Genomic DNA, 12,956 nt, shown 5'->3' on the forward strand with positions numbered 1-12,956 from the left:
TCTTCTTCTTCTCCTCCCTTCTCTTCTCCTTCACCTGTTCTTCTACATCGATTCTCATGATCGACGTGGAGGAGCATCGCATTGGAGATGAAAGAAAGTTTTCTCTCTGGAGGAAGAGATTCCTTATCGACCTCCTGGCGATTAAAAGAAGATGAAGAGAACGAAGAGAGAGAGAAAGGCGAAGAGAAAACAGAAGAAAAAGAAGAAGAAGAAAGAGAAGGCCCTATCATTGTCATCGCATCAATAGGCGATCTACACACCGCGCAGCACCTACCACAAGGACTGCATGCCGCGATTTCTTCGAGATCTCCATTCTTTCTTGCCTCGTCTCTCTTCTTCATCCCCTGCTGGCTAGCAGCATCATGAGAAAGAGGAGAAGAAGAAGAAGAGAAGGAAGAAGAAGAGAAGACTCTATTGTCTTTGTTACTGAAGGAAAACTCTAGGCAATCTGGGGCCGTGGAGGGAGTGTCTGTAGAAGATGACGAAGAAGAAAGAAGACGACAGTCCTCTTTCTTCTCTTGTCTTCCATTCTCTCTAAATTCTCCTGGTACGCTAAGTTCTTTCATAGGAGGAGGAACGTAACAAGAAGACGAAGAAGGAGGTGTAGAAGAAGAAGAGAGATGTAAGGATTTCTTTTCTAAGCATCCATAAGGAAGATGAAGGAAAGCATGAGCGCCTGTATCTCCAGAAGAGGAGAGAGAAGAAGAGTAAAGAGAAGAAGAAGAAGAAAGAGAGAGAGAAGTATTCTTGGAGAAAGATAATAAGGAAGAAGAGTCACCTGTCTTCTTTTCATTGGACGTTTCCTTTGCATGTTCAGTTGACAAGCTGAAGGAGAAGGCTAACGATGATGAAGGTAAAGGAATCTCAGGTGTATGTACACCTGAGAAAGACGAAGAAGAATAAGAGCCATCGCCTCGATTACTATGAAGGTTACGATCGCTCGTTCTAGAAAGCAAAGAAGGAAGAAATATCGACTGATCAAGAAAAGAAGAAGAAGAAGAGCTTGAAGAAGAATCTGCGATACCTAAAGGAGGAGAGGGTGATCTACCTGTTGAAACAGAAGAAGATTTCTTATCATCTTCATGGCAACTTCTCCCCGCGTTGTTTTCGATTTGAGATTTCTCTCTTTCTCTTTCCTCTTTAAGAGAAAAAGGATGTGACCCACCATATGAAGAAAGTAAAGAAGGTAACGTCATGGTACGAGTGGATCTTGTGGAAAGATCATGCGAAGAGAGAAGAGAAAAAGAAGCATTTCTCTCGTCATGAGGTGGGTCTTCCTTACGACTGTGATGAGAGCTCTTCGTCTCTTGAGGAGAAGGGAAAGAAGAAGAAGAAACAGAGGAAGAATACCGATAAGGAGAAAGAAAAGGATTAGGATAGAAAGAAAGAAAATCCGAAGAAGGTGAAAGTGAGAGATTCTTATCTATACAAGCATCCGTCGATCTGATAGGAAGAGGTGAAGCTTGGGGGTGTTCCTCTTCCTCTTCCTCTTCTTCTTCTTCATGATGACTGTTGACAAGATTCGAGAAGGTAGGGATTGTATCACTTTCATTGATCAGAAGACATGGCGAAGAAGAAGAAGAAATCTCCTTTCTCTTCTTCTCTTCTTCTTTTTCTTTATCTTCTTTCACAGGAGGCAAGCCCTTGGTATGAAGTGAGTGGAGCGAGGAATTCTCATGGAGAGAAGATGGGTCCACATGTACCGAAAGACTGAATTCTTCCTTTCTCTTTTTATCGTCTGTAGAGACACTTGCTTTCGATTGAAGAGCTAGCATCGATACATCGTTACCCCCCCCACCACTCCCGACCATCGATGCTTGTGAGAGGCCGATGCATCGACGTGAGGCAGCGAGCTCATTATCCCCACAGTCATGCAGAGAGGAGCTAGATCGTGAAAAAACTCCACCCCGCAGAGAAGAAGAGGAAGAATAGCAGAAAGAAGAGTCTTGCAGAGTGGAAGAAGATGAAGACGAGGAAAAAGAAGATAAAGGCGAGGAGGAAGAAGAGGAATACTTTGACGATGGTAGGGCCGTAGGTTGAGAAGATGACAAAGGAGAAAGAGAAGAAGAAGAACAGAATTGAGAGAAGGATACGAGAGAAGGCGTAAGAAGATTAGCATAAGAAGAGGAGGAAGAGGAAGAAAGAGCATGAGAGTACGAGCATGTCGTTACAGCAGTAGGAAGAGGAGGAGGAGAAGAAGAGAGAGAAGTCGAGTGAGGTGAGAAGAGGACTGGGGAAGAGAGCGTTGACTGAACGGGAGGCATTTGTGGGAGAATGACCGAAATGACCGTATCGCTTGCAGATGAATCGACGGAAAGATCTCGACGATGATGATAAGCACAAGGAGACGAATATTCATTCTCCTCTCTTCGGCTCATCCTTCTAAGAGACTTCTCCTCTTTCTCTTCATCTTCTTTTCCTTCGTCCTTCTGACGAAATTCTCTTTCTCTTGAGCTCTGTCTTGTGTCCTTCTCTCCTCCTCTTCTTTCTCCTGTCATGTTGAGAGACGTTTTTGCATCACCTTCATCTTTCTTCTTCTTCTTCTTCCTCTCTGCATGCGCTTTTCTCTCAAGTCGTTCGGGAGAAGAGAAAGAAGGGCGTGAGGTCACACAGATCGACTGTTTCTGAGAAGAAGAGTCTCTCTCTTGGTCCTCCTCTTCTTCTTTCTCTTTTTCTTTTTCTCCTTCCGCTTCTGAAGAATCAGAAGAGAGAGAGGAAGAAGAAGAGGAACAAGAAGAAGATAAAGAAGAAGAGAGAATATCCGAATTCAACGCAAAGCTCATGATACCATGGTCGTACCAACTACTACTACTACTACCAACACTAGCAGCCTCTCTCACTTCTTCTATCCCCCCTCCTTCTTTTTCTTCTTCTTCTTTATCTCCAGATGTTTCGGTTCTTTTCTTCTCTTCATCTTCACCATTCTCTTCACTACTCATATGAAGTGAGCTCTTGCTTTCAGTGTTTTTCTTCTTCTCCTTCTTCTTCTTCTTTATCTCTTCTTCTTCTTCTTTTTCATCTCTTTCCTTCGTCTTCTTCTTGTCCTTCACTCTTTTCTTCTTCTTCTTCATGTTGAAATTACAATATTCTTTCATTCCTTGTGTATGAAGACTAACCCTATCTTCTTCTCTCGGTCCTCCCTTTTCTTCTTTTTTCTTCTCTTTCTGTGTGTCGCTAGCTAGCATAGGCGAGTCTTCTTCAATCAACCGACTATTGTGTGGATTCCTTGAGCGGTTCTCCTTCTTGTCCTTATCTTCTCTCTTCTCTATCTTTCTCAACGTTTCTTCATCTTCTCCAGCCTCTTCTTCTTCTCCTCCTTCTGTCTTCTTTATCTTCTTCTTCTCCTCCTCACGATGACCAGAAGAAGAACAAGAAAAAAGAGACGAAGACCTTTCTCGCCGAAATTCGGGTGAATTATCTTCCTTCTCAGGTTCCTTTTCATTGGGAAAAGCTCTCAGGTGACTCTTATTATTGCTTGAAGTATGAAGAGAAAGACTTTCTTCTTCTCCTCCTGTTTCTGTGTCTCTTCTGCACCTCCTCGTAGAAGAGCAGCTTGTAAGATCTTCATCGCTGATAGGGGTGTAGTGAATACGAGGAAGGAAAAAGAGAAATCCCTGAGAATCAGAAGCGACTACACGGGTTCGATTCTCACCCCCTGTCTTATCGTGACAGGAACGACTTGTCGGGGTGTTTTCTCTTCCATTCTCTCCTTTCTCTTCATGAAGAACAAGAGAAGAAGAAGAGGAAGAAGAAGAGGAAGAAGAAGAAGAGCAGGTGTCTTTCCTCTTTGATATGGTGGCTAAGGTTGCATTCTTCTTCTTCTTATCTCCATCATTCGCGTTGAGAAGGGAAGAAGAAGAGAGAGAGAGAGAGACCTTGTTTCTAAGCTTGTTGCCTTGTGAGTCTTCTTCTTTCTTTCTTCTTCCTTTCGATCGATTCTCTGGTGAAGATGAAAAGCTAGGGGAGAGGTCACTAGAGAGGGAGAAACAAGATAAAGGACAACGATGGCGAAGATGATGCGGACAAAGGTGTTTCTTCTTATCTTCTCCGTCTTCTTTTATGACTCCCTTCCTTCTACTATTCGGGTGTATATACACCTCATTTGAACTTGTGTGCTTCTTTACTTCTTGTTCTTTGTCTTCACTTGTCTCTTGACTGTCCTCTTCATTCAAGCACATCTTCGATTTCCTTTCTTCTTCTTCTTTTCCTCTATGTGTCATAGTATTTCGGCGGATCTTTCCGTCTTCTCTTTCTCTTTCTTCTTTTTCATGAGAAAGAAGAAGTGTTCTATCCCTCGAAGGGAGCAATAGATCATGTGAAGTCGAAGGCGGAGGGATAGTAGGCACCTTGAGAAGAGGAAAAGAAGAAAAAGAAGAAATCTTTCTCTTCTCTCCTATCTCATTGATTGAACTAGCAGGACTCCCAGAAGAGAAAGAAGAAGATAGAGAACTACTGACACTCCCCTTATCATCTGTTTCTTCACGGCCCTCACCTCTATCAACTTCATTCAGACCATCTTCCCCCTCTTCTTGTTGCACTTCTTCTTTCTCCTCTTCGTAAGCATTCTCTTTTCTTCTTCTTCTTCTTCTTTCTCTCTTATCTTGACTTGATAGATGAAGAGGCACGTCGATAATGCGTGGGATTTCTCGAGTTGCAGAGTTATTCTGCAGAAGCAGAGCTTCACCTCTCTTCTCTTCTTCACCCAAACAAGAAGAGTTCCTTTCACGAGAAGAAGAAAAAGGCATCGTTTCTCCTTTTTCTTCTTTCTTCTCGTCTTTCGTCTCTTCTCTTTCTTCTTGTTCTTCTCCACCGTGCTCTTCTCTCTGATGGTCTTTCTTGGTCGCCGGATGACGCGAAGAAGAAGAAGGAGAGAAGATTTGACTTCTATGAGGAGAGCATGTGGAAGACAAGGAAGAAGAAGCGTTAGTTGTTTTCATTGTAGTTGTCTTTGCATTGACGAGGAGCTGTTCCTTTGATGTAACTCCAGCCCAGGGGATGTGAAGTGTACATACACTTGAACGACTACTCAACATCCCCCCTCCATGGCTACTACAGACACTGTGGCTATCAGAAGAAAAAGAAGAAGAACAGGAGCAACACGTATCAAGATGTCCTTTCTTCTTTTTCTTTCGAGACATCGATTCTTTTGAAAGAAGAAAAAGAGGAAGCAAAACTTTCCTCTTCCTCTCTTTCTCCTCTTCCTCCTGGTCCTTTGTCAACCTAGCATTTCGATTTCCTCTCTTCCTTATCTCCATCTTCTTTTTCTTCTTACTACTACTACTACTCCTGCTGTGATGACTTTCCTGATCTTCAAGACTCTTCTTCTTCTCCTCCATCATCTTCTCTTTCTTCTTTTTCTTCTTCAGAAGTTCGCTGAGAAAGAAAGAGGCCGAGGGAAGGGAAGCGCAGAAACAAGGAGCACTTTCCTCCTCCTCCTTTTCCTTTTCCTGCTGCTGCTGGCGGCGGTGGCAAAGAGGATGAAGAAGAAAATGGCCCGGATGAAGAGAAGAAGAAGAAGAAAAAGAAGAGTGAGAAGCATGGAGAAGATTGGAGAGAAGTTCACAAGACTGTCTCTTGTCCTTTTTCTTTTTGAAGTGCGTAAAAGACTTGTATCTCTTCTTCTTTAACTTCTTCTTTTCTCCACACTCGTTCCTATGCTGCTGACGAAGGAGACAACCTGTACGACATGTGCGAAGTCGATTCTCTTCTTCTTCTCCTCCTCGCTGTGGATCACACGTAGAAAAACTCGATGGCTCGCTATCTCTATCATCGTCGTCGTCTTCAGGTGTATGTACACTCGAGGAAGAAGAAGAAGAAGAGATGTGAGAGGAGCGGCGACGAGCACAACAGGAAGAAGAGAGAGAAGACGAAGATAAAGATGAAGGGGAAGGATCAGAAGAATGAAGGGAGTCCTCTTTACCACTCCAATAGGAACAGGGGCAAGAAGATGAAGAAGTCACTGACCTTGTTCTTCTTATCTTTCTACTTCTTCTCGTTCTTCTTTTCTTCTCTTCGGCTCTCTCACTTCTTCTTCTTCTTTCTCCTCCTCGTCTTTCTTTTTGATGTCTACAGTGCTTCTTCTTGTTCTTCTCCATTGTTGTTTCCTTTCTATCTCTTCTTCTCTCCTCTTTCTGCTGACTCTTCTCTCTATCATGAGGTACCTCTCTCTCTTCACTCGAAGACAAAGAAGAAGAAGAAGAGCCATGAAAGACTCTACAAGGAGAAGATCTCTTATGAACAGAAGAAGAAGAAGGATGGTCGCAGGGTGACTCTGACCTTCTCTCTTTCTCTTCTTCTTCTTCTTTTCTTCTTCTTTCTCTTCTATTAGAGGGATGGTGACAGCTGCTACGAGGTTGAAGAGACCAAGACTTTCTTCTTCTATCTTCGCTCTTCTTTTCACAGGAAGAAGAACAAGAAGAAATCTTTACAAGAATGTCCTCTTGGCGTATAGGATGAGAAGAAGAAGTTGAAGGCAGACGACGGTCATTAGAGGGAGATAGACCTTGTGCAGGAAAGCCATCTTTGTCTCTCGTGAAATCTTTCTTCTTCTCCTCTTCCTCCCCTATTCTTCTTTCTGTAGTAGGGAATAAGAAGGGAGCAGAAAAGTCATGAGGAAAAGAAGAAGATTTGCCATGAGAAACCTTTTCTCGACCACAACAACAAGAAGAAGACATTACAAGAGAACAGGGGCACGTCACATGTCTTCCTTTGTCTACATAAAGAGAAGAAGAAGAAGAATTAGCTTTTTCTATCAACATCTTCTTCTCCTCCTTCTTCATCTCTCCTTCTCTCTCTTGTTCTTTGTCTTCTTCTTCTTCTATCCATCTTTTCTGAGGACACCCTTCCTTTTCTTTTTCGCTGTCTTCTTCTTGACTTTTCTTCTCCTCTTGTTCTCCTTCTTTCTCTTTCCAGCGTATCTTCTTCTTCTTCTCGCACGGAGACTTCTCGCCAAGAAGGGGGGGAAGAGGAGTCACTGAAGAGCTTTGCTCCGTAATCTTTTCCTTTCGCAAAGAAAGGGAGACCGATGAAGGAGAGCCCTTCTCTTCATTCTCCCTGTTGAGAAGAGAGGAAGGACAGGAAGAAGGAGCAAGAAGGAGAGGAGGAGAAGAAGAGAAAGAAAAAGAAGAAGAGGAAAGGGGGAGAGATGTGTTTAGAGAGTGGGGATGTTGGATGAAGGAAGGATGACTCGCTTGACGATGCGAAAGACCTAACGCGTGAGAATGAGATGTAGACGAAAAGAAAGGAAGAGAAGAAGAAGAAGAAGACGGAGGGAGACAACAAGAAGAAGAGATTCCTACTGAAGCTTTACCTGGAAAAGAGAGAGGTGAAGGATGAAGAGAAGCCGAAAAAGAGGAAGAAGAAGAAGGGACACCAATCTCAGAGGGTGGGGATGGGGTAGTAGTAGTAGTAGTAGGGGTAGGAGTAGTAGTAGTAGGGGGAATTTTGCTTGTTGGAGGATCAGGAGGGAGAGAAGGAGAAGAAGAGAGAGGATAAGAAGATGAAGACAGAGGTATGCGAGGCATTGAGTGCTACGTAAATAAAGAAGAAAGAAAGAAAAGAAAGAATGATGATTAAAGCTGAAGAAAACACAGAAGAAAGAGAAATCTACCGGGATCTCCTCATCTTCTTCATGATCGGGTTGTCTCGAGGAGATGTTTTGAGATGTCTAGGAAGAGAAGTGAATGAAGGAATGAATGGGGAAATGTGTAAGCCCAAGGAATAAGAATCAAGAGAGAAGAAGAAAGAAAGTATCTTCAACGAACACATCTATCTACCCCGAGAAGAGAGAAGAAAAGGAAATTCTTTCTTTCTTTCTCTCTTTCTGCTGCTACCTCCTGCAAAGAAAAGACTCTTGATCTATGAAGACAAGGATATCTCAGCAACGAGAGAAGAGGTGTCGAGATAACTACGAAGAAGTAGAAGAAACAAGGAAGAGAAAGAAGGAGAAAGATGAACGCTATCAGAGATGAAGAAATGAAGGAAAGAAAGATAGAACGATTGAGACCGCCGGTAAGGAGAGATAACCCGAAGAAGAAAAAACTTGAAGAGAAACAAAGAAAGAATGACGGGAAGAAAAAAGAAGAAGAAAACGAGAGAAGAAAAGAGGAAGAGAGCCAAATGGACAGAGATAGCGACGACCGAGAGAAGAGAAGAGGAGAGGAATGCTACGACGTACAAGAGACGGACGAATCAAGGCGGGAGATTGAGTGATGGATCATTATCCAGAGAAGGATCTTCTCCCCTGCGAAGAATTTCTTTCTTCTTTCTCTTCTTCTTGGTATTCTATTTCTCTGAAAGAGATGCCACTTGACTCATCTTCGAAGATTTGAACGCCTCCTTCATATGAAAGAAGGGGCACAAAAAGAAAGAAGAGAGAGAAAGGAGAGATCAGAAGAGAAAAGAAGAATTCCCGCGAGAAAAAGAGAAGTCTCCTCGGTGTAGACAGACACCTACTCCTACTGCTGCATGCAAAGAAGAAGGTGTAGAGGGCGTAGGTAGATCGTCGCATCGTCTTGGGAGAGAAGAAGAGGACAAGTGAATGAAGAGATTCAGGAAAGAAGAAGGAAAAGAAAAGAATGAAAGCCTCTCTCTAGTAGATTCAGACTATTGTAACATGTCTTGAAGTGATAAGAACGCGAGGACGATAAGAAAGAAGAAAGAACGTGAACTTTCCCTTCAAGGACAGAAGAATCTCATTTCTTACCTCATTCATTCCCATGACGAGGTGTATGTACACCCGATTCTCACCATGAACGATCTTTAGTCTTCCTAGCGCCTCTCTTTTCTCCTAGCACTCTTCTTCAGACTTCTTGCTTTTTTTTTGTATCTCTTTTGATTCGTCTTGCTTCGTCTCTTCTTCTCTTCACAACATCTTCTTATTCCTTCTTTCTCTCTACCCATTCTCCCGTCGTTTCTTCTTCCTCTTCTTGTGTCTTGACTCCTAAAGTATCACCTGCCTCTTCTTCTTACGGATTCTCAACTCGATATTTCTTAGTGAAGTCCGTCCTTCGAGAGGGAGATCAACAGGGCTTTCTTTCATCTTTGTCTTTACTCTCATTCTTGGTGTCCCCTGTCGATTGCCTTTTCTTTCAAGAGGAATGGTTTGAAGGTGTTCTTTCTTCTTCTCTTTCTTCTTCCCGCCATACACACACACTTAGGCTTTCTCTCTCTTTACTCGAGTATCACGAAGATTCTTATCTCTCTCTCTTTCTTCTTCCTTTCTCTCAAACCCAACCCGTCCCAGGCATTTCGTTCCTTCGCAAGACTTTCGTTCCCCCATTTACTCTCTCTTTCTCTTCTTTCTTTCTTGCTTCCTTCTTTTTTCTTCTGTCTTCCATTCCTTCAGTTTGTTCCACTCTTCTCTGTCTCGTCTTTCCTCTCTCTCTCTCTATCTACAGCATGACCAGCCAAGATTCACGCATTCTCCCTTCTCCGAGCCCTTCTTCTCCTCGCCGTTCTTACCATCGGACTAATGAACCTGCCACCGAAGAAGAAGAAGAGAAAAATTACATCTCTTCTTCTTTTTCTCAAAGTCGGCCACTACCTTCTTCAGTCTCATTGCAGGCATCCTCCTCGCCCTCTCCTTATATAAGGACGTCTGTAAAGAACTCTTCTTCTTCTTCTTGGGAAGTTCAGCGTCAACACCCTTCAGAGGCAACTGTCTCTTCTACTTCTTCTTCTTCTACCTTTTCATCGAAGATCTCTCCTGAAGAGATGAGAGCCCCTTCTCCTTCTTCTCACCTTTCACTAAGAAGAAAGAAAGATGGCAGTTTTCTTTCATCTTCATTGATATGCGTTCTTCTCATAGGTATATTTCTGCGTATTCTTCTCTATTCTTGTCTCCACATCACCTTACCTGACTCTGTTCTCTCTCTCGTCTCTCCGCCTACCTCCTCTTTCTCCTCTTTTCGTGAAGCGTTAACTCTGGAATCTCTCTCTTTATCTCCATATACAAATGGAGTGTATAGACAGCAGCCTTTCGTCTATTTCTTTCTCAAATGGTTCACAAAAGAGAGGACAGAAGGAAAAGGAAATCCAGACTTACAAGATGAAAACTGTTCCACAAAGGACTGCCAGAGAAGATACTTCTTCTTTCTTCTCTTTCTTGACGTAGTGACAACCTTATGCCTCGCATCTGTCGCTATTGATGGTCAGCGACGGGGTGTATATACACCTCAGAGAAAGATCTCGGACAAGAGAAACAGTGGGAAAGGATCTGGAGAGACTTCGGGAGATGTGCATCGCCAGAGAAAGGATGAAAATAATGAAGAAGATAAACAGGAGAAAGATGGAAGAAACCTTTTGCAAAAGAAAAAGAAGGAGAAGTCGATTGACGGACAAGGTAGCGAGGAGATCTCGAGCTCTTCTATCGCCTCTCCTACTCTTGTTGCCGCATGCTATCTCTTTCAACCTCTTACTGTACGTTCTTCAAGAAGATGAATTGTCTCAGACCTTATGTTCTCTTCTTCTCTCATTTTACAAGAGATGATCGTAGCCATAGATTCATGTCTCTATCTATCTATCTATCTAACGGCCTTGCAATCTAGAAGCTATCTATCTATCTCTCTCTATCGCTCTTTGATCTGCCATGCTTGTTCTTTATATGTGTGTATGTACGATTTGCTTATGTAGAGATACCTAGACCTCTGGACTTGTAGGGAGGTAAGGATCTGCATGTGACTAGAATGAGAAGAGAAGAAGTCTCTCTTCTTCGATAAGTTGCTTGATAGCTAGCATTCAGTTGCTTCTCTTCTTGTATCTTTACGATCGCAGCTGTAAGAAGGGGAGAATGTGTACATACACCGGAGAAGGAAGTGTATCGACGTAGGAACATGCATGCATCTGTACATACACATGAGCTACATAAGGCTTATTTATTCTCTATCATCCATTCTACCTCCGATTTTATTCCTTCGTGATAGATCGACCCCGGGGTAGGTGCATGCATTTGAAGAGACCCGAGCTTCTTCTTCCCTATCTCTTCAGTCTCTCTCCTTTCCATCCACTCTCTTCTTTACATACAGGAGTTCTCGTCATTTCCTCTCTCTGCTGTAGTTTTCTCCTGGACTTTCTCTCTTCTCTTCTTCATATATATCTCTCCCTACTTTCGACTTCTTCTCTCTTTCCCTTCCCCCCCCCTAAGCTCTAGACTTTTTCTTCTTCTTTTTCTTTCTTCTTCTTCTTCTTCACATAAACCTCCGAGCGAAGACTCCTTCTTCTTCGTCGTCGTGCTTTCCTCCTCCTCTTCTTTCTATCTATGTATCTATCTCTCTATCTTTCCTTTCTCTCTTTTCTTCTTCTTGGTGTGTTCCTACAGGTTGGATCTCTTCTATCTTTATCTCTAACTCCCTTGCCCCTTGCATGCTTTAGCTTAGCTCTGGCTTTCTCAATGAAAGCAGGATTTCTTTGTCGCTGGATGTGTCTCCTCTTTCATAGCCTAGCCCTCTATGTGGGGCCTCCGCAGGCCTTTCTTCTGTCTTTACCTCTGGCACATCTCATGCAGTCATCCTGCACCTTCCATTCCCACTACACATCTACCTCTACTGCATCTCCTACAGAAATTCGTCAGAGGAGCACAGGTAGGTTTTCTTCTTCTCTTCAAGAGGCAAGCTTCTTTCTCTTTTCTTTCTCTTTATGAATGAGTAGAACTCGCCATTTCTCGGGAGGTTTGGCAGTGCTCTCTCTCCTTCTTTTCTTGACTCCTCTTCGCATGTCTGAAAGAGGGAGTGTATGGTAGTCTTCTTCTTGTTAAGGTTCTTTCTTTCTTCTCTCTCTTTCTCTTTTTCTTTCTTTCTTTCTTTCTTCTGTAGCCTCCGAGCTGGGAGAGAGATAAGAGCGGCGTGTACGGCAGTAATTATGATGAGAGATGTCTATCTGTACATATGACCTATCTATCTATATGTACACACCTATCTCTCTCTATATAAATACATATGTATGCATATGTGTGTGTGAATGAATATAGATACGTATGAATAATATATATATATATATGTTTATTCTTGGTCTATTCCGGGGTATGTCTGTTTATGTGGATGGAGAGACTGGAAGAAGAAGAAGAGAGAGGAGATGAAACCTAGAGAGAAAGACTAATTCTCTACGACTTTTCTCCTCTCCTTTCTCTTCACAATGCGTGTGGACCCTTACTCAACTCTCGAAAGCTTCTCTTCTGTATCGCTCTATGTAGATCTACACTTATTATTCTTATATATAGATAGATAGCTATGAAGAATGATAAAGAAATAGCTATAGGCACGTACATACTTCTTTCTTCACTTGTTTCTTTCTGTCTTTAGCTTTTCTTGAGAGAGAGAGGTCAGGTGTATGTACAGCAGAAGTGTGTCTCTATGTGTGTATATTCTGTACTGTGTAGATCTTCTCGATGTTTTGCCTTCTCCTTCAAAGGAAATTCTTCCTGGATTTCTACGAGGCTGTCTTTTCTTCTTTTCGTCTTTCTTCATCTTTCTTCTTCTCCACCTCGCTTCATATCTTCTCCTCGTTCTTCATGATACCCCTCACCCGGCTGTGAGTCTGCCTTTTCTTTCTCTCGTCTTTCTTCTCTCTTTCTCACAAGGCAGGCATGATACATACACCTATGGACGTCTACATATAGAGAGAGAGAGACAGAGAGAGAGACTCATATATATGTATGGGTCTGTGTATGCCTGTATACATATCAAATAGTTATGTGTATATATGCCTTGGAGAGGTGCAAGTAGGAGTATACGCCGCATTCTCGGGAGATGGCTTAGATTTTCTTCTTTTTATCTTTCACATCTTTCGCAGATTTCTTTATCTCGAGGAGCGCTCTTCTTGACTCTTCTCAGTCTCTCTCTCTTTCCTTTTCTCTTCCTCTCTTTCCCTCCCCTTCATTCTCTTCTCTCATACAGTCTGGGAGTGTACCGATATGAGTGTATGTACACCATATTGTGAAGTGTATGTATGTATATGTGTAT

General features: G+C 42.7%; 2 protein-coding genes across 2 annotated transcripts in view; one reads left to right on the forward strand and one right to left on the reverse strand.

The window, feature by feature from the left end:
* Positions 1 to 10: 10 nt before the first annotated feature.
* CSUI_002068 (uncharacterized protein) lies at positions 11 to 8,369 on the reverse strand (the record flags this gene model as incomplete). Its single annotated transcript, XM_068062270.1, has 1 exon — positions 11 to 8,369. A coding segment is annotated over exon 1 (7,512 nt), but the record flags the coding sequence as incomplete, so codon positions are not given.
* Positions 8,370 to 8,542: 173 nt separating this feature from the next.
* The window catches only part of CSUI_002069 (gpi transamidase subunit pig-u protein), a gene marked incomplete at its 3' end in the record, with an annotated part of 4,907 nt that continues 493 nt past the window's right edge, over positions 8,543 to 12,956 (forward strand). Inside the window, exons 1-3 of the mRNA XM_068062271.1 lie at positions 8,543 to 10,419; positions 11,318 to 11,579; positions 12,374 to 12,525. Of these exons, the coding sequence (XP_067925754.1) occupies positions 9,400 to 10,419; positions 11,318 to 11,579; positions 12,374 to 12,525 (1,434 nt within the window). The remainder of the gene's footprint in view (positions 10,420 to 11,317; positions 11,580 to 12,373; positions 12,526 to 12,956) is intronic.

Source organism: Cystoisospora suis, assembly GCF_002600585.1.
Source record: "Cystoisospora suis strain Wien I chromosome Unknown contig_866, whole genome shotgun sequence".
NCBI lineage: Eukaryota > Apicomplexa > Conoidasida > Eucoccidiorida > Sarcocystidae > Cystoisospora > Cystoisospora suis.